The sequence below is a fragment of the Protopterus annectens genome, chromosome 16.part0 (genome assembly GCF_019279795.1).
Source record: "Protopterus annectens isolate FY-2018-M chromosome 16.part0, PAN1.0, whole genome shotgun sequence".
Lineage (NCBI taxonomy): Eukaryota > Metazoa > Chordata > Ceratodontiformes > Protopteridae > Protopterus > Protopterus annectens.
Window position 1 is genome coordinate 200925310 of NC_056750.1, and position 25211 is coordinate 200950520.

Sequence of the window (25211 nt, forward strand, 5' to 3'; positions counted from 1 at the left end):
CATGACTGATTGCATGTTTAGGACATTGTTATTAATGTGATAATATGTGGGGAAGTCACTTTCCCCAAAGGGGAAGATGATGCATTTTTTGGCATTAAGCTTGAGACCATGTTTCTGGCACCAGTCATTTGTTTGGGTGAGACCCTCTTGGAGGATGTCCACATCACTTGGGAAACTGCTGACTGTGCCCAGATTGCAGTCATCTGCAAACTTGGTGAGCCATACCCCACTGGCTTTGTCCTGCACCTCAGAGAAGTATATCCCAAATAACAGAGGCCCCAGGACCGATCTCTGGGGTACGCCATTCATTACGGGTCTACTGCTTGAGGTGGCTTCCCCTATTTTGATTAGGTGGGTTCTATCAGTGAGCCAGTTTGCTACCCATCTGGTAACATATGGATTGATGCCTAGTTGAGAGAGCCTATCTATTATGCTCAAGTGGGGAATAGTGTCAAAGGCTTTGGCCAGGTCAAGGTAGGTGGTGTGCACCTTCTTCCCCTCACCCATGGCCTTGGTGACTGTCTCAAAGAAGTCAACCAGATTTAACAGACATGACCTCCCCTTGACAAAGCTAAACTGTGTGGGGTCAAATGTTTGGAGGTTGCCAATGTCCCTGTTAATGAGGTCCATGATAATCTGTTCCATGGCCTTGCAGATCAGGCTAGTTAGGCTAATGGGTCTATAATTTCCAAGATCGGTGGACGCTTCTCCTTTGTGTAAAGGGATGACAGTGGCTTTCTGCCACTCAGCTGGGACAAAGCCGGTACTCAAACTATGGTTGAATAGGATGCCTAATAGTGCTGCAAGATCATGCCTGAGTTCATGTAGGATGCAACCTGGGATGTTATCAGGTCCCATGGAGGCTGTATTTTTTGCCTTTGAGAGGGCAGTGATGACCTGTTTCCTAGAGATAAGGGGTGGAGGGCAGGTACTGAGGATGTACTGATTTACTGACGTGGGGGGGGGACAGAGGCGTGAAGTTTTGACTGAATCCGTCACCCAGTAGGTTGACTATATCTACATCATTTGTATATGAGGTGTCCTTAACCACCAGTTCTGAACAGATCTGGGTGCTTCCTTTGACATTGTGGACATATGTGAAGACAGCCTTATGATTGTCACTAGTAGATGTGGCCAATTTGGACTCAAAGTTGGCTTCAGAGGATTTCACTTGTTCAGGCTAAGGAGAGATTGCTTCCAATTGGGCACCTGCTCCTTCTTGGTCTTGGGGAGCATTTTTCCTTTTGTTATATAGTTTATTTATTGCAGCTGTCCACCAGACAGTTTTACTCTTCCTTGCGGGGGATGATTTTGTCCTGTCAAGTATTCCTGATTCCATGCATCTATATAAATGCTCGTATAGTACTTTGTGTAGATTTGGGCATTGGTGCCAGTTCCTACAGAGGGGAAGAGGGCTGTGAAGCTGTTTATACCATCCCTCAGGAGGTTGTAATCAGCTTTGGAGAAGTTTTTTTTTTTGACCCTAGCTAGAAGGAGGTCAGGGGAGATGGTGACTTTGAAAGTGACCACTTTATGGCCAGATCTTACTAGGGAGGATAATACTGTAGGGGTGCTGCAGTGGTTACTCATGTTGGTTAATAACAAGTCCAAGACATTATCACCTCTTGTGGGGCTATTAACTAGCTGTTCCAAGGCATTTGCATCTATAAAATCGAGGAATCTCTGAGCATTTGTGTTCTGGAATGAGTAGTTTTTTTCCAGTCTATGGTTGGGTAGTTAAAGTCACCCAGGATCAAGGTAAAGGGTTGAATCTTGATAGATTTGAAGAGTTACAGATAGGTGGAGTAGGCATCTTGAGTCAAATTTGGGGGCCTGTAGCTAGCTATGATTTGAATAGGGGTCTTGTCAATGGCTAACTGCACCTGGAGTGTCTCCTGTGTGTCATACTGTTTGCCCAGCCTGGAGGTGTGTGTGTCTTTAATATATATTGGAACTCTATCTCCTTTAGCTTTGCTGCTCACAGTTTGGGGTCTGAATGTATGATAGGATGAGTAACCAGGTAAGGCTGGGGTGCTCTCCGCAGCTTTGAACCAGGTTTCTGTTACTCCACAAATGTTAGCATCTTCCAGGGTTATGAATGTTTGCAATGAGTGCAGTTTCATGTTTAGACTCCTAGCATTTAGCTGAATGATTGTTAATTTGCGTTTTGTTGAAATTTTTATGTTGGTAGTATCAACCTCATGACTTTTCCTAAAAAAGGCACTATGGAGGAGGCAAGGGCCTTTGCCAGAAGCCTGACGCCCAAGTGAGACAGATGCATGCCTTCTCTATCAAAGCACTGTGGTCTGTCAGGTACTGGATCCCCTGGAATAACACGAGAAACTAAGCCAATTGTTAAAGTCAGTCATTTTCTGGTTGTATTGAGGCATCATTTTGGGTGACAGTAGAATGCTGCTTAAGGCTAGGGAAATACCTGCCTGGGACATATATTCAGCGAGCTCAATCATGTCTCTCTTCATATAGTCCAGGGAGGTACATCTCAAGTCGTTCACGCCACCATGGACTATGACAGAGTCATAACAGTACCTGTTGTTGACAGACTTGAGTGCGGGTGTGATATGGCAGATTTTGGCACCTGACAAACAACCATGACTTTCTTCTTATCCAGCCTGGTGAGAGGCACATCTGTGTGTCTCACAATGGAGTCTCCTATGACTAATATATTGGGTTTATGGTTAGGCCTTAGTGGTTGCAAGACACAGGTGTGTGGACTATGCATGGTATGTGGTGCGGAGGGGTTGTGGAGTTCACTTGTGTTTTTGCCTCTGAGGTCTCTTTTCTTTGGGTTTGTTTTTGTTGAAAATCTCCACATATGTGGGTGTGTGTTGTGTAGTTGTGGGTGGTGCTTGAGGTGTAGTGTTTGTGCTGACAACTTTCTTAGTGCCAGATATACTGGCTTGTGACAGAGAGAGCATAAACTGTAGGTTCTTAATGCAATTACATTTCTCACAAATTGTGTTCCTTGGTGGTGGTAGTAGATGGTTGTCCATGTAAATGAGGCAGTTGCTACACTGTCACAGGATACCCATATCAACCAGGCTGGCAGGAGAAACCGTAGGAATTTGTCCATCCATATTTGTCAGAATCTGAGGGAGAGAAGCCAGGGAGAGCTAAAGGGCAGGCCTAAAGCCCAAGTGCTTAAATCAAAACTAAGAGGCTTAGAATAGCACTTACAATTTAAACAGGCTAAAAACAAGCAGTAATAAATGTAGAAGAAAAGATGAAATTGAACACTTTAGAGAACAATTAGTAGAAGAAGCAATATGAAGTAAAAGAGTAGTAGGAGGAAACAAATACTGTAAAAGCAGTTGAATAAAGTGTTGCTTTTTTTAGTAAAGTGGAAAGGGATAAAAAAGGAACAGAAGATAATTCAAGGTTAAGAAACTAAGCGGGGTTGGCCTTCCCAAATGTTCTCTCTGTATTAGGTAGAATGAACTAATGAGACTGGACTTGGTGTGTCCCAGATCAGATTTACACTAGGGGTGGGCAACTGCAAAGCCACCAAGCTTAAGAACAAGACAGCAATAGGGAAGGAGGGTGGGAAACTGTGCTGCAGCTACTAGCTACACTATTTTATGCAGAAAACACTACAGAAATGTTTATCATAGCATAAAAACAGCAGTGAGACACTAAATGAAAGTTTTAAACAGAAAAACGAGCAAGGAGACCTAGAGAATGATTTTAACAAATCAGTTATATGATACACTCTGTTGGAGATGCAAAAAAGTAGTTAAAGTTGACAAATATATTTTTAAGATGTGAAAAATGAGCTGGGGAAATGTATATTTTGTACAATTTTTGTGTTTGAATACATAATAGCTGATATTTTATTGTTAACCTGTATTGTTATTCCTATTCATAACCGCACAGATATTTCACAATATCCTTACTTAGGACCTTATTGGTAATTACAAGGAAGATAATAAAATCTAATTGGAAAAGTGAAATTCCATCTAAATTTAGTGAGATTCTTGTTCTAACCTCCATTGTATATCAAAAAGAAATGAGTCCCATCACTTTAAAATTTAATAATAAAACGCTCAGGTTTAGATATTGGAATAAGTTGGAATTGTCATTAGAGAAATATGTTTAGGATAAAATCAGCAGTTGGGATTTGTATAAACATTTAAGATTTGATTTACATATTATATTTTATAAATACCGTATACAGTTTTTGTCTTTTTTTTTCTTTTTGTGTTTTTATGCTTTTAAAATAAATAAAAACTTTTGAAAAAAGAAACAAATTAATCTGTTGAAACAACTAAAATTCATCAAAAGAAACAAATTAATCTGTTGAAACAACTAAAATTCATCAATAGTGTGACTGTTTTGATAATGGTACTATGGTACTAAAATAACTATTTTGAATTGGTTGATGCTGTAACTTTTCCTGTAGAATTACACATTTGGTAAGAAACCTTCCATGCGAGGCATAGGAAAATCCCACAGCCTTATTTTTATTGGACTTGGACCATAAAATGGATAAATCTCTAGCAGCATGATACAAAATATAAGTGCCCATTCTAAAATACTTCAAAACAGTGCTGTGGAAAAATAGCCAAAATTATTTTACCTCTGTTAAGGTTATATGAACTGCCCTGTTAACATTTGCTGTTTTTTAGTGGAAACATGTAAATATTAAATAGCTAGGTATTCTTATTGGCATTTTAAGCCAATACACAGAAAATGCTTATTCTTCAATATGGATTGCTGTAAGGCAGCATTTCTTCTTATCTTTGTATTGCAGTTATCATAGAGCTCAATATCATAGCAGAAAGGGATGCAGAGGGATATAATCTCCTGCATGGAGGCATGTGGGGGAGGGGCTTTGGCCTAAATGAAAACACTTTTCAAGGAATTTCTGATGGCATGATTGTTGACTGAAATGGCATTTGAGTATGTTTTTTTACTTATCTTCTTTAAACTTTGTTGATCTCCCTCATAAAATGATACTTCTGGGAGTCCGATGTTGTCTTCTCTGTCCGACTTCAGCCTGTAAGGGTTGGGGTTTATCAAATTTGACTGGGATATAATGCTAGCCAAATCCACAAGATTTCAACTCAAAAGGGTCTGATTCCCCTACCCACAATAGTGGATACCTCAGATCAAGTTTGTCACCATTCCAGTCAGCAGCTCAATCCATGGCTTTGTCATACAGCACAGCGGCTGTGTGCTTTTTGGTGCCTTTTCTACACCTACCCTTTACAGCACAGTTACATTATTGTTAGCTCATAGGTTAGATAGTTATGCTTATAGGCGCTAGGTATTTAGGATTTAAAGTTTTTGATTTTTGTGTGTGTGTGTTTAGTTAGTGGTAGGCTTTTCCGGCTTTAGAGAATTTCTGATTACCTCGTTGTCTCTGTCCTTATCAGTGTAGGATAGCTTTTTGCTGTGTGTTAGTGTAGTGTTCTAGTGTGTGTGTACTTTGCTTCTTTTTTCCCTATCTATGGATAAGGGTTTTAAGAAATGTGATGCTTGTGACCACAAGCTCCCTTCTCAGAATGAGCACGACAAGTGCATATATTATTGCTTGAGGGCTTCCCACCTCAATTCCTCCTGCTTTGTTTGTCTGTTTGTGAGGGTTTGATATGGAGTAGCTGATGAGTTCCTTGTTACAGGTTCATATGCAACTATGCCTTATTCCTTCAGACCCGGGATCCCTCCCTGGTACCTCGTTTCAGTCACCCTGGTTTTCTCCCCCAGGCCCGGCTGTGTTTCCAACTTCTGGGTTGATCTGATGGCTTGCCCATGTTTGGGTCCAACTCCAACCTTGGTGTCTTTGAATCTGGCTGCATTGGAGCCGACTGGACCTCAGAGCCATTACTTTGAGGTTGGTTTTCTGGGTCGGGTTCAACAACTCCTGCTTCAGGTTTGTCCCTCCCTCTTGGGGAGTCGGCCTTCAACAGCTTGTCTCCAGTCTCAACAATGGGGTGGAGTGTAGCTTCCCTGGGTTCAGCTACATCTTGGGTCTCTTTGGATCCTGGGATTGTTAGCTCTGGGTGGCCAACTTCCACCTCTGTCTTTTCGACTAAGGAGATGAGTCAGTCTTCTTCAGCTTGTGTTTCCTCCTCATTCTCATCTGTGTCTGCGACTAATCATCAGCCTAGTCCAGCATAGCCCATGCCAGCTGGCCTTCGATCCATCCCCCTTCTTGGGCTGCCTGCCACTTCCTTCTCTCCACCGGATTCTCTGGAATGGGAGGTCTCAGATAACAGGCGATACAAGAGGAAGCACCTCTTCCCCGAGGACTGAGGATACTGACCTCGAGGAAAGAGAGGGGTCTCCTAAGTCACTATGAGATGATGCCTCCTTTGGCAATTTTTTTGAGCTTCTCTGCCAGTGTGGGGACTGAATCACTGAAGCCCCTTCTCCAGAGGAGTCAGTACTTTTGAAGGCCTTTGGTGAGGGCCCATCTCATTGATCTAGTGTTTCAGAGGGAGTGGAAGGAACCCAACAAGAAGCCTAACAAAATTCATGCTCCATTGGCTACACTGGAGTAAGGGTCTGGCCATGGATGCAATTGTGGTGGGGGTCTCCACAAAGATAGAACTCTGAGGATAGTTCCTTAGTCCATCCCCTGAAAACAGAGTCTCGGGCTTTGGACCAGCTTGGGAAGCAGTCTTATGCATCAGCAACATTCGCTTTAAGGGCATTTAACTACCTTTCCCACTTGACAAGGCTTCAACATGACCTTGTGGCTGAAGTGTCTAGGAATATTAAGACACCATGATCTCTGGAGGTTCAGAAGGCACTGGAGACTGAGTTGTGTAGTCTTCAGTCTACTGCCAATATTTACCATGAAGTTGATTTTGAATGCAGCCAATGGAGCATCCCGAGTAGCTGGCACCGACATTGCCGTGCAATACCATGCTTTGATGCAGCTAGGCAATTTCACAGACTGTTTCAAGGAATCTTTTAATAATGCCATTTTCAATGGCTCTTTCTTGTTTGGCCAAAGATCAAAGACACTCTTACTTAGACCAAGCAAGATGGGAGGACACTGTCTACAGTAGGAGTGCATTTTGCTTTCGGATTCTCAAGGAATCAGAAGGGGGTCAAACATCAGTCCTTTAGAAAATTGCAGCAGCCTTGTCAGGATACTCATTCTGAGGGCTCCATCTATAGCAGGGGGTTACCATAATGGGTGCCGTCCATGGGGAATGGGCAGTTTTGCAGAGCTTTCTCTGTTGGGTGCTTCCAGTGATTCTGAAGGGTTGCTCAACTGTCCTGCTCTGGAGGCAGTCAGGGGTCACTTAGCTCTTCAACCAGAAGCTTGGGAGACCATGACCTTGGACATGTGGTTGATAAGAGTCATATCCAGAGGCTATACTATTCCTTTTTTAGAAATTCCAAGATTCAGTCACAGATATCTCTAAGACATGCCACCCCATCAGAGACAGCAGGCAACAGTAGAAATTCAAAAGCTGCTAGCAAATCAAATTATCCAACAGGTCCCACCAAACCAACAAGGATCTGGAATCTACTCAAGGTTGTTTTTGGTGTCATAAACAAACAAGGAGCCAGGACTATTTTAGACTTGAACAAATTGCATCCCTTTTTGAAACAGATCAAATTCCAGATGGTCACTGTACAGTCCATTATACCTCTGTTGAGGAAGGATGATGGGATGTGTTCGATAGACCACAAGGATGCCTACCATCATATCAAGATAGAGAGGCATTTTAGGAGGTTCTTGCACTTCCAGCTGGGGAATGATCATTATCAGTTCAGAGCCTTAACATTCAGTCTCTCCACCACTATCTGGGTGTTTATCAAGTGTGTCGCAGTGGTGCCAGCCTGACTCCAGCTGCAGGAATTGCAGGTCTTTCCTTATCTTGATGATTAGCTCCTCACTTCCCCCATGACAGTTTCTCTAGTCATGGCCTGGGATAACTTACTCCAGTTGTGCATTGGGGATAACTGTTAGTTATCAAAAGTCAAGTTTTCAACTTGTGCAGACATTGGAGATCATAGGCTGCCACCTGGATACCATCTCCCAAATTGCCAAGCTCCCAAGCTCCAGAGTCATCAGTCTTTGATCCCAGACAATATCTGTGCTTGCCTTTGAAAACCTCCATTTCATGCAGTTTTGAAACTCTTGGGCCACATTGTAGCCTCAGTAGGATTGGTCTCCTTAGCAAAGTTACACATGAGGACTCTGCAATGGACTATTTCACTGCAGTTGTCCTATTTGACTCATCTAATGGACTTCCTTATCAGGTTGACAAAAGTGTATGATCAGATTTGGTGGTGGTTATAGTTACCCTTACTGACCAATGGAAGACCATACATTCTTCCCCACCCTTCGACCACAGTTGGCACAGATGCCTTCTTTCTTGGGTGGGGGTGCATTTTGAAGGGAAGATAGTTCAAATTTCTTCTACAGAGACCAACATTTATGTCAGTGTTCTGGAGATGAGGGCTGTCTTCCTTGAGTTGCAGGCTTTTCAGGATGTCCACTCCAGTGGTGTGATTTTGATGCAGACGGACAATATGTTCATTGTCTGGTATCTGAATAAATGGGGGGACACATTCTTATCCCCTTTGTCAACTGGCCATGAGGGTTTGACAATGGGTGATGTCATCTCAACAATTTCTGATTGGAACACACATACCAGGGAGAGCCAATATTCTGGTCAACAGTTTGAGCAGGACCATTCTTCTTCCTCACAAATGGTCTCTTAATCCAAGAATTGCAGGTTGGATTTTTCAGAGCTGGGGTACTCTATGTTGTGACCTATTTGCTTCCTCCTCCATCAACAAATGCAACAGTTATTATGCCTTAGTCCATCCTCAGGGGAAATCACCCAGAGATGCTCTTCTGTATGCTTGGCCCACAGGTCTTCTGTATGGTTATCCTTCAGTTCCCCCTGATAATCAAGTTTCTTTAGAAGGCAGCCCATTGCAGAGGGACAGTGACCTCATATCTCCTCTCTGGCCTTGTCACATGTGGTTCCCTTTTATATGGCCTCTTCTGAGATACTGGACATCCTCACTCCTCCACCTCCCCCAATCAAAGAAACCATAGTCAAAAACCTTTCCAAAGCAAATTTCAAACTACTTGCATTCGAAGTGGAAAGCTTCACTATTCCCTTGCAGAAGGATAATGATATCCAGGATGCGGAATCCTACACCAAGGCACTCTATATGCATCTTCAGGATTGCATGGACCGTGCTATCCCAAATAAAACCAAGACTCCTTCCTCAAGCAAGAAGAAACCAGTCTGGTGGACCCCGGCCATAAGCAAACTTTACAATAAAAGGAGGAGACTTATACAAAAAAAGGCCAAATCTCAAGTAGAAAAATCATCCCTGATCAGCATTAATAAGAAATTGAGGGCCCTCATCAAGTCAACTAAAGCTAATTTTGAAAAGAAAGTTGCCAAGGATGCCAAGGATAACCATAAGGCCTTCTATGGCTACATCAAAATCCTAAATGGCAACGCTCAGGTCTATTCTGAGGTAGTACAAAATGGAGCAAAATACACTGACCCTTCTGACATTGCCAACATCTTGGCTGCTTGGCTGACAGGTTCAGTGCAACCCCCCCCCCCCCCCGCAACCACCTAAAGGGCCTATTACCATTCTAGGGGATTGTGTAAGTCCAATTATTACTGATACGTTGGTTAACAAGGCTCTATCTAAAGCTAAAAACACTGCCTCCATGGGACCAGATGGTGTCCCAGGCTGTGTCATCTGAGCTCCAAAAGGAATTAACCCCGCATCTTAATACCCTGTTCAGTCTCAGCCTCTCCACAGGATATGTGCCCATAGAATGGCACACGGCAATGGTGGTCCCGCTACACAAGGGTGGGGCCACAACTGACCCTGGGAACTACCGTCCAATAAGCCTGACCAGTCTGATCTGTAAGGCTATGGAGCGAATCATTATGGAACTCATAAATGGAGAGATTGGGAACCTCCAGTCGCTGGACCCCACACAGTTCAGCTTCGTCAAGGGCAGATCATGCCTCCTGAACCTGGTGGATTTCATTGAGACAGTTACTCAGGCTATAGATAAGGGAAAGGAGGTACACACGGCTTACCTTGACCTTGCTAAAGCATTTGACACCATTCCCCATTCAGGTATTATTGATAAGCTCACCAGCCTGGGCATAAACCCTTATGTCACAAGATGGATCACAAACTGGCTCTCAGACAGATCCCATAAAGTAAGAGTAGTGGGATCTATGTCCGAATCCAGACCAGTAATGAGTGGTGTGCCTCAGGGCTCTGTCCTGGGGCCCCTCCTGTTTGGCATATACTTCTCAGAAGTACAGGCAAGCACGGAAGGGCTGTGGCTGACTAAGTTTGCGGACGACTGCAAACTGGGTGCTATAATAGAGTCTCTGGATGACATGGAGATCCTCCAGAAGGGCCTAAATGAGACTGATGCATGGTGTCAAAGCCATGGTCTCAAGCTAAATGCAAAAAAATGTGTAGTAATCCCCTTTGAAAAAAACAGAGTACCCGCGAACTACCACATAGGAGGTAATCCCTTGAAATCTGAAGAAGAAATAAGGGATCTAGGGACCCAAGTAGATAGTCAGCTTTCCTTTGATAACCATGTTACCAAAGTGGTTAGAAAATCCTTCTATGTGACCCATCTGATCACGAAAGGGTTCGCATCAAGATCTAAGGATGTAATGGTGCCCCTCTACTCTTCCCTCATCAGACCCATTATTGAGTACAATGCACCAATTGGAATGTACCTGGCTAGACATCTCCAGCAGCTGGAGAGACCACAAAGGTACCTAACCAAGAGGATTACTGGCCTCAAACAGTTGCCCTATGCAGCATGATTGAAAAAGCTAAGACTGTTCTCTGTTGCATATCGCTTTCTCAGAGGCGATCTCTGTCTAACGTACAGAGCCATGTCCAACCCAGAATTGTTGAACATGCTCCATCTTAGCAAAACCAAATCTACTCGAGCTACACGCTCTAGGGATATAAACCTCAACACAACAATGAATAGAACATGCTGGAGGGATAGATTCCCTTCGCAGAGACTTCCCTTACTATGGAACCGGGTCCCGATCTACATAAGACAGAGCCCCTCACTATCACTCTTCAAGAGGAACCTTGATGAGTAGATGGGTAACAGAAAGTTCACACCGGGGATCACACCAACAGCACTACTAGATAGGAGCCAAGGGTACTAGCTGCTAGTACAAGGGTCTAGGGAACTACTAAAGGGGCAGTGAATACCGCACAACGTGGCTGGGCTAATATATGCCTTCGGGCAGATAGCCCAGTACCAACCTATGAACCTATACCGTCCTTGGGTTCTGGATCCCACTCTGGATCTTATTTCTCATTCAGTGGGTCTGGATCCTCCCAACCTGCAGTCCCTCAAGTTAATGATATGGTTTGTCCAGTTCCCTTGATGGCCAGGAATACAAGGCTATCAGACAGTTTTATGCATATTTGTCCTTATCCCAAAAGCTATCTACTAGGAAGGTGTACTCAAGTAAATAGAAGCACTTTACAATATGGGGGGAATCTTAACTCATTCACTCCAATGGAGCTCAGGAAGTTTGCACTGCAACTTCCAATGGGCGGAGCGGCCGTACCTCTCAACTCTACAAATTTTTGCAGAATGTCCAGACTCACCTCAAAATTTCAGTCTGTTTCTCATAAAAAATTATGTTTTTCTGGCAAATCACTTGGATGATCTGAGGAATGAAATTACTAAATAATGACATACACGAGTTTCAGACTTCATATCCTTTAGAAAATGCATTTTAACACAAAACATGTTATTTTAGCTACTTTCTGGGTTTGTAAAAGCACTGTTTAAAATCTGTCCCTATTTTTGGATCTTTGTCCCCCCATAATGTAAGATATTGGCATGTATGGCAGAGCCTAAGCCTTTTCACAGAATCAAATTATGCCCTCACATTTCAAACAAATGTTCATATTTCTGGAACCATAAGCATTATTAAGGAAGTATAAATGACAAACTCTTTAGCACAAACTATTTTTATAGTGGTAGTATTTTTTAGGTTCTAGGTCTTAAACTGAATTTTATAAGTCACAGTGAACACACTAACTATTACATTTGAAATATTTTGTAAACAACTTAAAATATCTCAGCAACTACACAAGTTACACACATACTGTCAGCAGCATTTTATTCATGTAGCTGAGAGCTTTCATATGAGGCTAAGAGTTCTGTATGAGTTGCTTGGTTGTTGTGATATTTAGAAAAATGTGAAGATTACATCTATATAAATTAATATCGTAAAAGCAACAGTTAATATCTATTTACCTGCACTAGACAGAGGTCAAATATTAACGAAGTTGAGTTTACTTTTGTGTAAGCTTTAAGATGAAATGTTTAAAAAAACTGTACATAGCATGGTTTTGGAATTATTGATGCAAATATGAACAAGCAATATTTGATGCCTAGAGGCGTCAGTAGGAGTTAACTGCAGATGCACCTAGAGGTGTCACCCGGATGTAAGGTGTTAAGCATTTGATACTTTTTCCACTCTCTTATAGTCAGTTTTGGATTTTCTTGCTGAGTTATTTAATTCAGGCTCTAGTTTTCCTACAATCAAGATACAGCTAGCAGCCATATCTAATTTTCATGTCAGTGGGGATAATGTCCCCTTGGCTGCTCTGAAAATTTCAAAGGTATTTCGCAAAAGCACATTTTTTGCCCCCCCCTCCATTCAGGATCCCATCCCTCCTTGGATTTTACCTTATATTTACAAGTTCTTGCAGGTCCTCCTTTTGAATCTTCTGCTATGACACACCTAAAGTTGTTTTCTTGGAAGACCTTGTTCCTAGTGGCTGTTACTTTGGCCAGGAGAGTATCTGAGTTACAAGCTCTGGATACTATTCCTTCTTATTTGATGTTACACAAAGATAGGGTCTCACTTCACACACATGACTGAGAGTAATTTGAATAGGTCAATTCTCCTTCCTGTATTTTTTTTTTTTTTTTTTGAACAAGGGCAAATACTTGCTGCATTGTTTGGAAGTGCACAGACAACTGAGATTTTACCTGGACAGAACAAAATCATTTAGAAAATCTAATCAGCTGTTTGTTTCCTTTTCAAAATCCAGATTGGCTAGACCTGTGTCTAAAGTGATGTTATCCAAGTGGCTGTCAGACTATATTTCCTTTGCTTATACCTTGTCAGGCAAAACTTTGCATGGTAAGCCTAAAGATCACTGTACTAGAGCCCTGCAGCTTTCTTTTCTAGAGCTTCCTTAGATGATGTTTATGCAGCAACTACTTGGGTGCTCTTGCAGCTTTATTTCTCACTGCAAGCTGGACATTCAGTCTAGGTACAGGGCTTCTTTTGGCTACACCATGTTGTGGAATATCCTTCCATAGATCATCCCAGGGATTTTACATGGCTGGGGACTCTGTCCTGCAGGTTGCAGCCAGATGGAGGAGACAACATCAACTATGAAAGTTCTGTACTTACTATAATGATAGATCAGTGTTGTCTTTCTCTGTCTGGTTCAACCTCCCTGTCTCCTGTCCCCACCTTTTTGGTGAGTCTCTTCACCTAAGGTAGCCTAGCGAGGGAAGTTTGTTCCTCTTTTTTCTTGGAGTCCTTTGCTCTCCTTCTTTATGTGGGAAATATAATTTTGAGTTAGGTTGAGAAAGCACAAATTCAGTCAGAGGATATCTGCTAGGGAGCAGGGAACTGTGGGTAGGGGAGCCAGAGCCCAGCAAGTTGAAGTCTCATGGATTTGGCTGGTGTCAGACCTGAGTCGGATATGATAACCCCCCCACACACACACAAGCACGCGCGCACACACACACACACACACACACACACACACACACACACACACACACACACACACAGGGTGAATTAGATAGAGACAGACAGCATTGGACTATTATTACAGTAAGTATATAATGTTTGTTTTTGGTTGCTAATGTTCCCCAACTACAGCTGTAACAGTTCCATAGTGCCAACAGATTAGTTGATAGTTCTTGTTCACAATCAGGTCTTTGCTTGTAATGTACTTCACTTGCTCGGTGCCCTGTTATGAAAGTATATAAAGCTGGAGTCTTCCTTAATGTTACCTGTTACACATTTTTTGAGCTTTAATCAACAAACCATGCTGGCATGAGAAAAAATTAACCTGGTACAAAACACAAGTAGATGTACACTTACCTGCATTTGATAATAAAGTTATTACTCAGTTAATATGAAAATTGTGAGAAACAGACTTGTCTGCTTTATTTGCTGATACAAAGAGATAAATAAAGATTGTCCTGTCTTGTTCAACAAACTTGTCTACTTTTCATTGTCTTTTTTTTGGCAGGTATATGGTACCTCTTGTCTGGATTCCAGTAATTTTTTTCCTTTGCTGGCGTGGCAGTAACCTTTTGTCACAAGACTATAATCTTTATTCATCAGGTATGAAGTTAGATAATATTTGCGTAAGTACTTACTACTGAGGTCATGTGCTGTATTTTATTGTTTGTTTTTATGCATTTAATGTATCATAGCAAGGTCAATCTGCTGATATATAAGGATCCATTTCACCCACAATATAGCCATACAGGTAGAAAAAAAAATGAAGAATTACAATTATATCATACTGTAGGGAGGATAGCCTAATGGTTAAGGTGTTTGCCTTACAAACACAAGGTGCAGGGTTTGAGTCTCACAGGGGATAATTGGCTAGGCTTAAAATGGCTCGCAAGGGCAGTTAGCCTAGTACTAACCTATGAACCTATTCACCTGTCATATTAAAAAATTGATAAACAGCACCTTATTCAGAACTATATTAGCTGCTAGGAGCCGCTTGTTAAGAAAGTATCCCCGGTGTCCCACATTAAGGAGTTTTTTGTGTGAAAAATGTTATACATCAGAGAAATCATGGATTTACATCTATTGTTTGGATCAAAGGTAAAAATTCACACTGCATAATTTAGGTTATCCAGCACTAGCTGGTCAGAGAGACTGTATGTTCCTACTGAGAATAAGAAACATCTGGCTGCTCTATCCTCATCCTTTTTAAAAGATCAAAGCAGCTGTGATGAATTTAGAAAACAGAGGACAAAACAGTGAAGTACAATTGTCACAGAAGACTATAGAATATGACATGGCGAATTGTAAATACCAACTCAGTTTCACTGTTCAGAAAAATGTTATTAGGTCATAGCCATGAATGCACAGTTCAGAATAGGACATAAAAATCAGTTAATTTGAGAATCGCATGGGACCACAACCATGTTTTTCATCACAGTGTAATCTCTTGCTTCTCTTTGAAAGCCAGGGACCACACACTAGATATCTGTTATGGTCTTAACCACTGCTATGTGTCTGATATGCCATCCTAAAGCACCCTCTACCACTTACATTAACTGTGCAGTCATTACCAACTTACTACTGCCCTACATCCATTGCTTCTGCTTCCTATGAGTTCCTGGTGGCAGATTCTGCCCATGTTTTGAAACTGCACATTACATTTACTGAGATTTAAAATGTTTTGTAAGTGGCATTGAGACGTCTTAGTCTGAGACACAACAGCCTGCAACAGAAGGTCTAGGAGACTAGCCCAAAGTGGGAAGAGCAGGTCAGGCAAGAACAACATTCTGGATCATAGTCAGTTTCTTACCCTGGTCTGACCACCCAAAACCGTATTGCCAGCATGCAATTTAAAAAAAAAAATGAAAATGAAATAGGTATCATATTATCACAGGAATGGCATTCCATCATGCAAAATGGCAATGCATCTGGTCTGCCTCATGTCGAGGAGAAGGGTGATTTACTATGGTGTGGGTTAGTGAAAAGGGAGGCTGCATCATTTACTGGTACAGAACTGGGCTGATTTTGATTGAACTGGATTGTTGTTCAATTGATGATTGCAAACAGGGGGTCCTTGAGCATGAGTAATGTAAATTGTAGCCTCAAAAGCTCTGTGAGTAATCTATTACAATTGCACTAAAGTATCTGTTGTAACTAAGAACCATCCTTGAAAACAAATGAAAGTTGTTGTTGTCTTTCGGCTTTTCCCGGTTAGGGGTCGCCACAGCGGAACTCTGGTCCGCTAATGATTGGCAGTAGATTTTGACGAACGCCGAGGAAAACCAGTGAAAGTAATTCAGTAATATAAACATACACTCAGGGGCTTCCTAAGTGTGTTCATTAGCCATTCACCCTTCAGTGATCATTTTCTCAGGGAAGGCCCACTGTTGTTCTGAAGTCATTTCCATTTAGGAATACATTACTAACCCTTGATTGACAGAAACTATGGACATAAAATGATCCTTGACTGAATGAGAATCATGAAGTAAAGACCAGGAAGTAGACTTAATAGGTTATGCAATAGCATCAGTATGTAGCTTTTACCCACTGACCTGAGGATCATTCTGTGTTCTTAGAATTTTTAACACTTTTTTGAATTGTAAATATCATTTGAAAATCAGCTGGCTTTTAGAAAAAAAAAGTAGTAAGTTGTGTTTCTTGTACTTATGCATTTAAAAAGATGCCTGATGAGTGTTAATTGAACTTAAGTCTTTTATTTAGAAATGTAAGAAGAAAACTGCATTCCTTCTGTATCTTGCCCCTAACTACATTTAAGAATGAAAGCTTAGTCCTGACAAAAACCAGTGTTATGCTGTGTTGTTCAAATTAAAAATATCACAGTTATACATTGTCAAACACTGTCACATAATTCTGATTTAACTTGACGTCAATGTCCATAGAGACAAAGTTCATTAAATGCAAAATTCAACTATTTGCTGAAACACTACCAGTAAATACCTTAAAATACTTTAAAATAATCTTTGTAAAAAGGTAATAAAACTCTATGTATAGGTTTTACAAGTGTATACTTTTAATGAAATTTTTATTGCAATTTTGAGGACAAGATTTAACTACTAGAGAGGTTATGTGTTCCTAATCAAGGGTTTTGTGGGAATCATGTCATTTAAACCTGGAAGGCAAGCTGCATTTAATTTCAACTGCCATTTGATTTCTTTCTCTCCCACTGTTCTCTTGATATCCCCACCCCTCGGATTGTCCCTTACTACTTCCAAAATTGCAAATTTAAACTTATCACATGTTTTGCTTTTAGAAATGTGGCGAAATAAAGCATTGTTGTCGTCCCTCCTCCCTATACAGTAAATGTGATCATAAATTCTATTTTTTAACAGTCTGTCGGTTTTCCCGACATAAAAGCAGGGACAGGAACAACACATAGCTAAGTAGATCAAATGTTTGGTATTACAATTGCCATAAGCAAACCTAATTTTGTTGTTGTTGATGTTTTTTAAAGTGCAACAAACGTCCTCACAAATAAAGGCACATTGGGAACATCTACCACATTTCCTAGTCCCCCCTCTCTGTGTGTTCTTATTCCCCCCTTGTCTATTGGCCTTCCATTCAATAAGATTTTTAATGTTCGGGCCTGTTTTGTATACAAAGGTGGGTCTGCCACTGACAAAATCTTTGATAGACTCATCACTGGTAATGATGTTCCAGTTAGAAGTGATGATTTTTTTAACATCACCTACATGTTTTCCATATTTAACAATGTAGGACTTCGAATATTCATTGGTACCTTTATTATCTTGACATTTCTTGCTGGTATCAAGAAGGACTGACCCCTTCCCCAAAAGTGGTGTGTACTTTTTCCCCCATTCCTGTATCACATACCTGGTCACATCCGTAATCAAGTTGGGTGGATAGCCTTTGTCCCTAAACATTCTCCCTATATGGTTGATTTCCAACTCCATGTCCGCACGGACTGTTGTCATCCTAGCAGCCCGAATGCACTGCCCTTTGATTATGCTACGTTTCTGTGAGTAGGGGTGACTACTACTAAAATCCAAGTAACCATTACTAAATGTGTCCTTTCTGTACATCTTAGATTGAAAGGACACCCCATCATTGAATATATACACATCAAGATAGTTAATTCCACTCCTGTTGTATTGATATACAAACTCTAAATATGTGGTAGTCTGGTTAATGTATTCAATGAATTTAGATAATGAAGTAGTGTCCCCCTTCCATAACAAAAACAAGTCATCCAAGTAACGGACATAGCAGGATATGTGTTCCATCCATTCACTATTCAACACAAACTCTTCCTCCCAATCCAGGAGCACAAGATTGGCATAAATGGGGGCACAAGCTGCCCCCATAGCCACACCAGAGATTTGACGATAATATTCACCTTCAAAGTAAATGAAGTTGTTATCAAGTACAATTTCTGTAAATTCAGAAATAAGCTGAATCTTCTCCCAACTTAGACCACTGTGTTTCCTCAAACTAGCTGTAAATCTATCCAACCCCTCATCCTTTGGGATACAGGAGAAAAGATCCTTGATGTCAATCGTGACAAAGATCATACCAGAACTCCATAACTCTTTGGTGAAAATCCCCAGAAATTCCCACGAATCTCTGATGATGTGCTGACTCCCATCAAGAATATGTTTTGCCCAACAGTCAACCACTCTACCATATGGAAAGGTTTTGCTGTGACTGCCTGCAATAATAGGTCTAAAAGGGGGGTTCAGCACATCCTTGTGCACCTTCGGAATTCCGAATATTGTAGCTAATTGGGGAAAATCAACCTTGAGAAATTTGTAGAGCTCTTCATCAATTCTCTCATCCAACAAAAACTCTTCCAAGTGTAAATCAATCCTATGGTGGGCGATGTTAACCTGATTTAAACTTGATACCTCATATTGTGTAATGTTGTGGAGAATGTCAAAAATCTTTGCTGTGTATGCATTCTGATCGTATAACACTATGCCACCCCCTTTGTCAGCAGACATGATCCTGATGTTATTTTCACTGAGGGTGTCTAATATTTCCCCCAGATGTTTGTCATAACTGCTACAGGATGAAGTATTGTTCGTTTGCTTACACAGAGTATAGATTTCTTTGCTAACTACATTCTCAAAGGATGTTAATGTTTTATGTGTAGGAGGTGTAAAGGAGCTTTTCTTCTTAAGTAAATTCTTTGATACGCTAACCCCCTTTTTGTCACGAAAAAATATTCCCAAGTTTAATTTCCTTAGAAACAGTTTAAATTCTACTAGGGTGTCAACCACATCAAACGGTTGCCTAGGTGTGTATTTCATCCCTTTGGTAAATACTAGAAAATGTTCCTTTTTAACTTGAAAAGGGGTGTAGTTGTATACCTTAATGTCCCCTTCAATATTTATAATATTGTTGGTACTGTTCACCAATACATCCTTATTACCAACACAACTAGAATTTATTGATCCCTGTACTGGTACCCCCATTTGTTGAAACTCTGTTTCTTCCCTGCTTCTTGCCGTTTTTATCCCCTCCCGGTCTCCTGGTATAAAAAATCATCCACACCTTGGACACTGGGAGAATCTACACAATTAGCAGTATTACTGGAGCCTTTGTAAAATGCACCATTAAGAACTGAAATATTTCTGTTCCATTTGTACATAGTACCATCCTCAAATTGTTTTAAATCCCTGGAAAACTTCTTGCATTTCCTATCAAAACTTTTTCTACCATTACTCTCAGCATATACATACTGATGTCCTTCATGGATGCATCTGCAGTCATAACAACTGGGTTGTCCTGTCGTCAGGCAGCCCTTCAGTCGGCCGGATTCCAAAGTCCGGGTCCGGCTTCGGCTGATGTCGCACTCCACCCGACGTCATCTCTGTTGGTCTTCGGGTATAAAAGCATCAGCCGACGCCATTTTCCTCAGTCTTTCTTGCCGCGTGGCGCCCGAAGCAGAAGCTGTTCGCAAGTGCCGGTCGGTCGGATCCAGAGATTACTTCTACCGAATACTACTTCGAAGACTTCTAAAGCTAAGTACCCCGTTGGGGACTCTTTCTTGCCTCAGCCGATGGCAGAAAAAGTTAACAATTGTTTAACCTGTGGGAAACAAATACCTCATAAAGATTTCCACTCTTACTGTCTGCCTTGTTTAGGCCCAGCCCACGACGTAGCAGCCTGTTCGGCCTGTGCTTCTTTCAACCGACGAACGCTCAGGCGTCGGTCGGAGTTTGCAGAACAGTTTTTCGGTTCTGATTTTGCGTACATTATGCCGTCGGATCCTCCGACTACCCAATCTACCAAAAAACGCAAAGATAAAGACCGACACTCGCGGTCCGCGGTTTCGGCCGAAACCATGGTTAAGCAAACCGCGAGTGTCTCGGTTTCGGCCGAAACCGAGAAAACTGATCTAAGTACAGCTGAACCTATTCCTACAACTGAGGCCCCTGCTACAACTCTTGAATCGACCTCAGAAATTTTACCCACTACGGTGGTTGACTTATCAGACACCATCCCCTTGGATGTCTCTACCCCAACACGTGGTGCTGCTAGGCCTCCAGCAGCCATGTCCATTAAGGCCTTCGCCAGGGCTAAAGCAGCCAAGACTACTAAGACAGTGCCTGTTAAACCCCCGACATCCAGGCCCTCTTCTAGTTCTCAAATGCTTACTTTGGCAGAAGATTTAATTTCTTTAATTAGAGGATCTCAATCTCACCCAGACAGGGCCTCTCAGCCCCCTGAGAAGAGACCTAGGGCAGAGCCCCCTGAGCCAGTGTCCTCTGATGATTCTGCTGATGAATCAGACATAACTGACCAGCCAGAGGCTCCCTTCTCCAATTTTGAAGATTCTGATGCTGAAGAATCCATTCCAGCTGCTTCCCCACCAGAAGAATTCTCCTTTGGGGAAACCCTGCATGCCATGCGAGAACAGTTCCAATGGCAGCAACAGGATTTTTCAGACTCCAGAAAAAGACTTAGGACCTTTCTGCACCTCCCACAGCACAGGCCCTTAGCTATACCTCCTGTCCTCTCTGTGGTGGATGATGCTTTCAATGATGTTTGCTCCGCTCCAGATTCTTTACCCCCAGCCCCTGCCAAACCAGACAGATTTTACAGGGTGCCAGATACTCATCACCACCTTTACAAGGCCCCACTTGCAGACCCAGAAACTATATCCCAGGGTCCCAAGGCAGTAGCCACGACCATAGCTAAAAACCCTACTCCTTCTGAAAGGGAAGCAAGGTCATTAGACAGATGGGGTAAAAAGGTCTACACTTCAGCTACTCTCTCAGCTAGAGCTTTAAACTGTCAGTTTCACATGATACAATACCAAGAGTTTATGCTTGATCAGTTAACTAAAAACTAACCACTGATGAATCTCTTGATAAGAAATATGTATTAGAGATGGTAAATAACATACAACAGGTTAGCAACCATTCCTTAAAATGTGGCTATGATGCACTGGAGGCTTCATTTAGATCAGCCATGACAGGCACAGTGATAAGAAGGCATGCATGGCTAAAGGAACAAGCTTTACCGGATCATGTTAAAGCTAAGCTGCTAGATGCTCCTATGGACAAGACAAGTTTGTTTGGTACACCTGCCCAGCAGGTTATGAAGAAAATGGAAGAAAAGGCAAAATCGGTTCAAACTGTTAAAGATTTCTTGCAGGTTCAACCCCCAAGGTTTAGCAGGAACTGGCCTGCCAAAAATTGGTCCTTTCCTGACTCCACAAAATTTCAAAGGGGCAGGAATAGACGTTCCAGAGGCAGAAACCAATCCAGAGGAGGTGCCTACAGAGGACGACAGTGGCAAGGTAACAACAGAGGCACAGACACAGCCACTGCCACTACATCAGCACAACCACAGTGACTTAACCCTAAATCCGCCTACCAGGGAACAAATAGCAGCTCCTCTAGGCGGAAAGTTAACCTAATTTTCAAAGAACTGGCACTACATAACAAAGGACAAGTGGATTTTACAAACCATAGATCAAGGTTACCGGTTTCACTTCCACACTTTACCAGTCAAAAGAGGAATGCCAACTCTACCTCCAAATCAAAAAACAGAGGCTCTACGCCAGATAATGGAGTTAGCAAACATGAGAGCTGTGGAAAGAGTGCCAACACCAGAGCAAGGAAAGGGGTTCTATTCCAGACTATTCCTAGTTCCAAGAAAGGAAAAAAGTTGGAGACCTATTCTCGACCTGTCCACCTTAAATACATACATCATTGTCCCAAAATTCAAAATGCTGACCCTACAGCAACTTCTTCCCATGCTGGGCAAGGAGTCTTGGCTGGTAACTCTAGATCTCAAGGAGGCATACCTGCACGTCCCTATTCGACCAATCTGCAGAAGATACCTCAGATTTCTTGCAGGATCAGAGCACTATCAATTCTCAGCATTGCCCTTTGGCTTATCTACTGCCCAGAGTATTCACAAAATGCCTGGCATCAGTAATCGCCCATTGCAGACTACAGGAATTCAAATTTACCCATACCTGGACGACTGCCTGCTACAAGGGGACAACAAAAGCAAGCTGACAACAGATTTACAAAGGGTCATTTACTTGCTACAAGCACTGGGATACACAGTCAATTTACAAAAGTCAAGGCTGATACCATCCCAAACAAGGACATTCTTGGGCTGAATTGGACACAGTAAAGCAAATGGCATTCCTGACTACAGAAAAACAAAAGAACTTCCTCTTTACTTCTTGGCACTAACAAAACTGAACAAGTTAACAGCAAGAAAAGTACTGCAGGCCTTGGGCTTCATGGCATCATGCATAATCTTGGTTCCATTTGCCAGACTACATATGAGAAAACTACAGTGGTACCTAAAGAATTTATGGTCCCAACACAGACACAGTCTAGAAACAGAAATCCCACTAATTCCATGCTTAAAACAGGAGTTCCTATGGTGGGCTCAGGCATGCCAGTCAAACCCAGGCCTACCCTTTCGCAGATGTCAAGCAAGCCAGACCATCACAACAGACGCTTCAGACCTAGGATGGGGGGCCCACATGCTGGACAAATGCGTGCAAGGATTGTGGACACAGGATCAACTTCACCTGCACATCAACCTAAGAGAAATGCTGGCAGTAAAACTGGCAATCCAAAAGTTCAAACCATTTCTCAAAGAGGGCCAGTTGATGATAAGGACAGACAACACCACAGTCATGTGGTACATCAACAAACAGGGAGGCACTCATTCATACCCCCTATGCAGAATGACCTTGGAGCTGTGGACCCTGGCACTCAGCTACAACATCCAGTTACAGGCAATATTTGTACCGGGGAAAGACAATACTCTAGCAGACATATTAAGCAGAACCACCGGATGCCCACGAATGGAAGCTGCACCCGGACATCTTCAAGACCATCTCAAAGAAATGGGGAATGCCACAGATAGACCTATTCGCATCACCTCTCAATCACCAGCTCAAAAAATTCTGCACAAGGACATTCCACCCACTAGCATGGAAAGTGGATTCGCTCTCCTTCAACTGGAAAGGCCTAACAGCATATGCATTCCCACCTCTTCCTTTGATACACAAGGTACTACTGAAAATCAAGGAAGAACGTCCAAGGATAATTCTGATAGCTCCAAACTGGCCAAGACAACACTGGTACCCACTACTGAGGAGCATGTCTCGGAACAATATGTGGCCAATACCCCTGATGCCTTTGATGTTAACTCAGAACAACTACAGCATCATACATCCAAACCTAAAAACGTTGCAACTGACTGCATGGAACATCACATAGCAGCAGCTAATCCAGAACTTTCCCAAAGAGTAAAAGACATTATTCTTGAAGCACGCAGACCTTCCACAAGAAGGAACTATGCTGGAAAATGGAAAAGGTTTGTCACTTGGAGTACGGAAAGAGGAAAAGATGTGTCAAACATAGATATGCCTAACATTCTGGAGTATCTGGCCGAACTTCTTCATTCAGGCCTGTCCTACTCCTCCATCAAGATACATGCATCAGCTATTTCAGCAGAATACAGCTTTGATCCACCTGTTATTTCACACCCTTTGCTCAGGCAGTTCCTCAGAGGAATCAAGAATGTAAAACCTCCAAGGAAACCACCATTGCCAGCTTGGGATTTAAACTTTGTGCTAGAAAAATTGACTCTATCGCCCTTTGAACCAGCAGCAACAGCAGACCTACAACACCTGTCATGGAAAACTGCTTTCCTACTGGCAATTACTTCAGCAAGGAGGGTTTCAGAACTACAGGCCTTAATGGCAGTGCAACCCTTCCTAATCTTCCACCAAGATAGAGTGTCCATGAGGACTAATCCTACATTTATGCCCAAGGTGGTATCCAGAGTGTCTTTAAACCAGGCAATCCACCTACCTACCTTCTTTCCCAACCCACAAAACAGAGGGGAAAGAATACTGCATACCTTGGATGTACATAGACAGCTACGCTACTACTTGGACAAAACAAAAAATAGCAGAAAGACTGACCAACTTTTTGTAGCCTATGCAACAGGAAGGGAAGGAAATGCTATTTCCAAACAGACAATCTCCAAATGGATAGGAAATTGCATACGATTCTGTTACTCCTTCCATGGAAAACCAATTCCACAGAACATAAGACCTCATTCTACAAGGGCAACAGCCACTACCACAGCCTTCTTACGAGGAGTGGCAACCAAAGACATTATTGAGGTGGCTACTTGGACCTCCGTGCATACATTTGCCAAGCATTATAATTTGCCTCTATATTCCAGATCCCGAGCAGGGTTTGCCACTGCTGTACTGCAAGGGATCCTAAACACACCATAATCTACTTCTATCCTCCTCCCCTAGTTGGCTATGGTATTCTACCCAGTTGTTATGACTGCAGATGCATCCATGAAGGACATAGTACAGTTTTGTACCTACCATAAATGTAGATGTCGAACTGGATAGCATCTGCAGTCAGGATTACCCTCCCTCCTTCCCTCTGTGGTACTCCTAGGGTGTTTACCCTCCTAATAGCTAGCTGTTGGGGAGTCTTTATGGTGTATTTGTTTGTATATATGTACATACATGCTTATTGTTGTGTTTACCTCTATCTATTTGGAAACATTGGCATCTATCCAAATTTTAGCCTGCAAGAGGGCTTCTGGCATCTGGGGCAAGAAACACTGAGGAAAATGGCGTCGGCTGATGCTTTTATACCCGAAGACCAACAGAGATGACGTCGGGTGGAGTGCGACATCAGCCGAAGCCGGACCCGGACTTTGGAATCCGGCTGACTGAAGGGCTGCCTGACGACAGGACAACCCAGTTGTTATGACTGCAGATGCTATCCAGTTCGGACATCTACATTTATGGTAGGTACAAAACTGTACTTTTTTCATACAGCTTTTCCCACTGTGAAAATAATAAATCATGTGTAATGGTATAATTGTCCTTATCTACCTCTTCCA

General features: G+C 42.2%; 1 protein-coding gene across 1 annotated transcript in view; it reads left to right on the forward strand.

The window, feature by feature from the left end:
- The window catches only part of FA2H (fatty acid 2-hydroxylase), a 688749-nt gene that overhangs the window by 551328 nt on the left and 112210 nt on the right, over nt 1-25211 (forward strand). The window contains exon 4 of the mRNA XM_044058537.1: nt 14320-14414. Within this exon, the coding sequence (XP_043914472.1) occupies nt 14320-14414 (95 nt within the window). The remainder of the gene's footprint in view (nt 1-14319; nt 14415-25211) is intronic.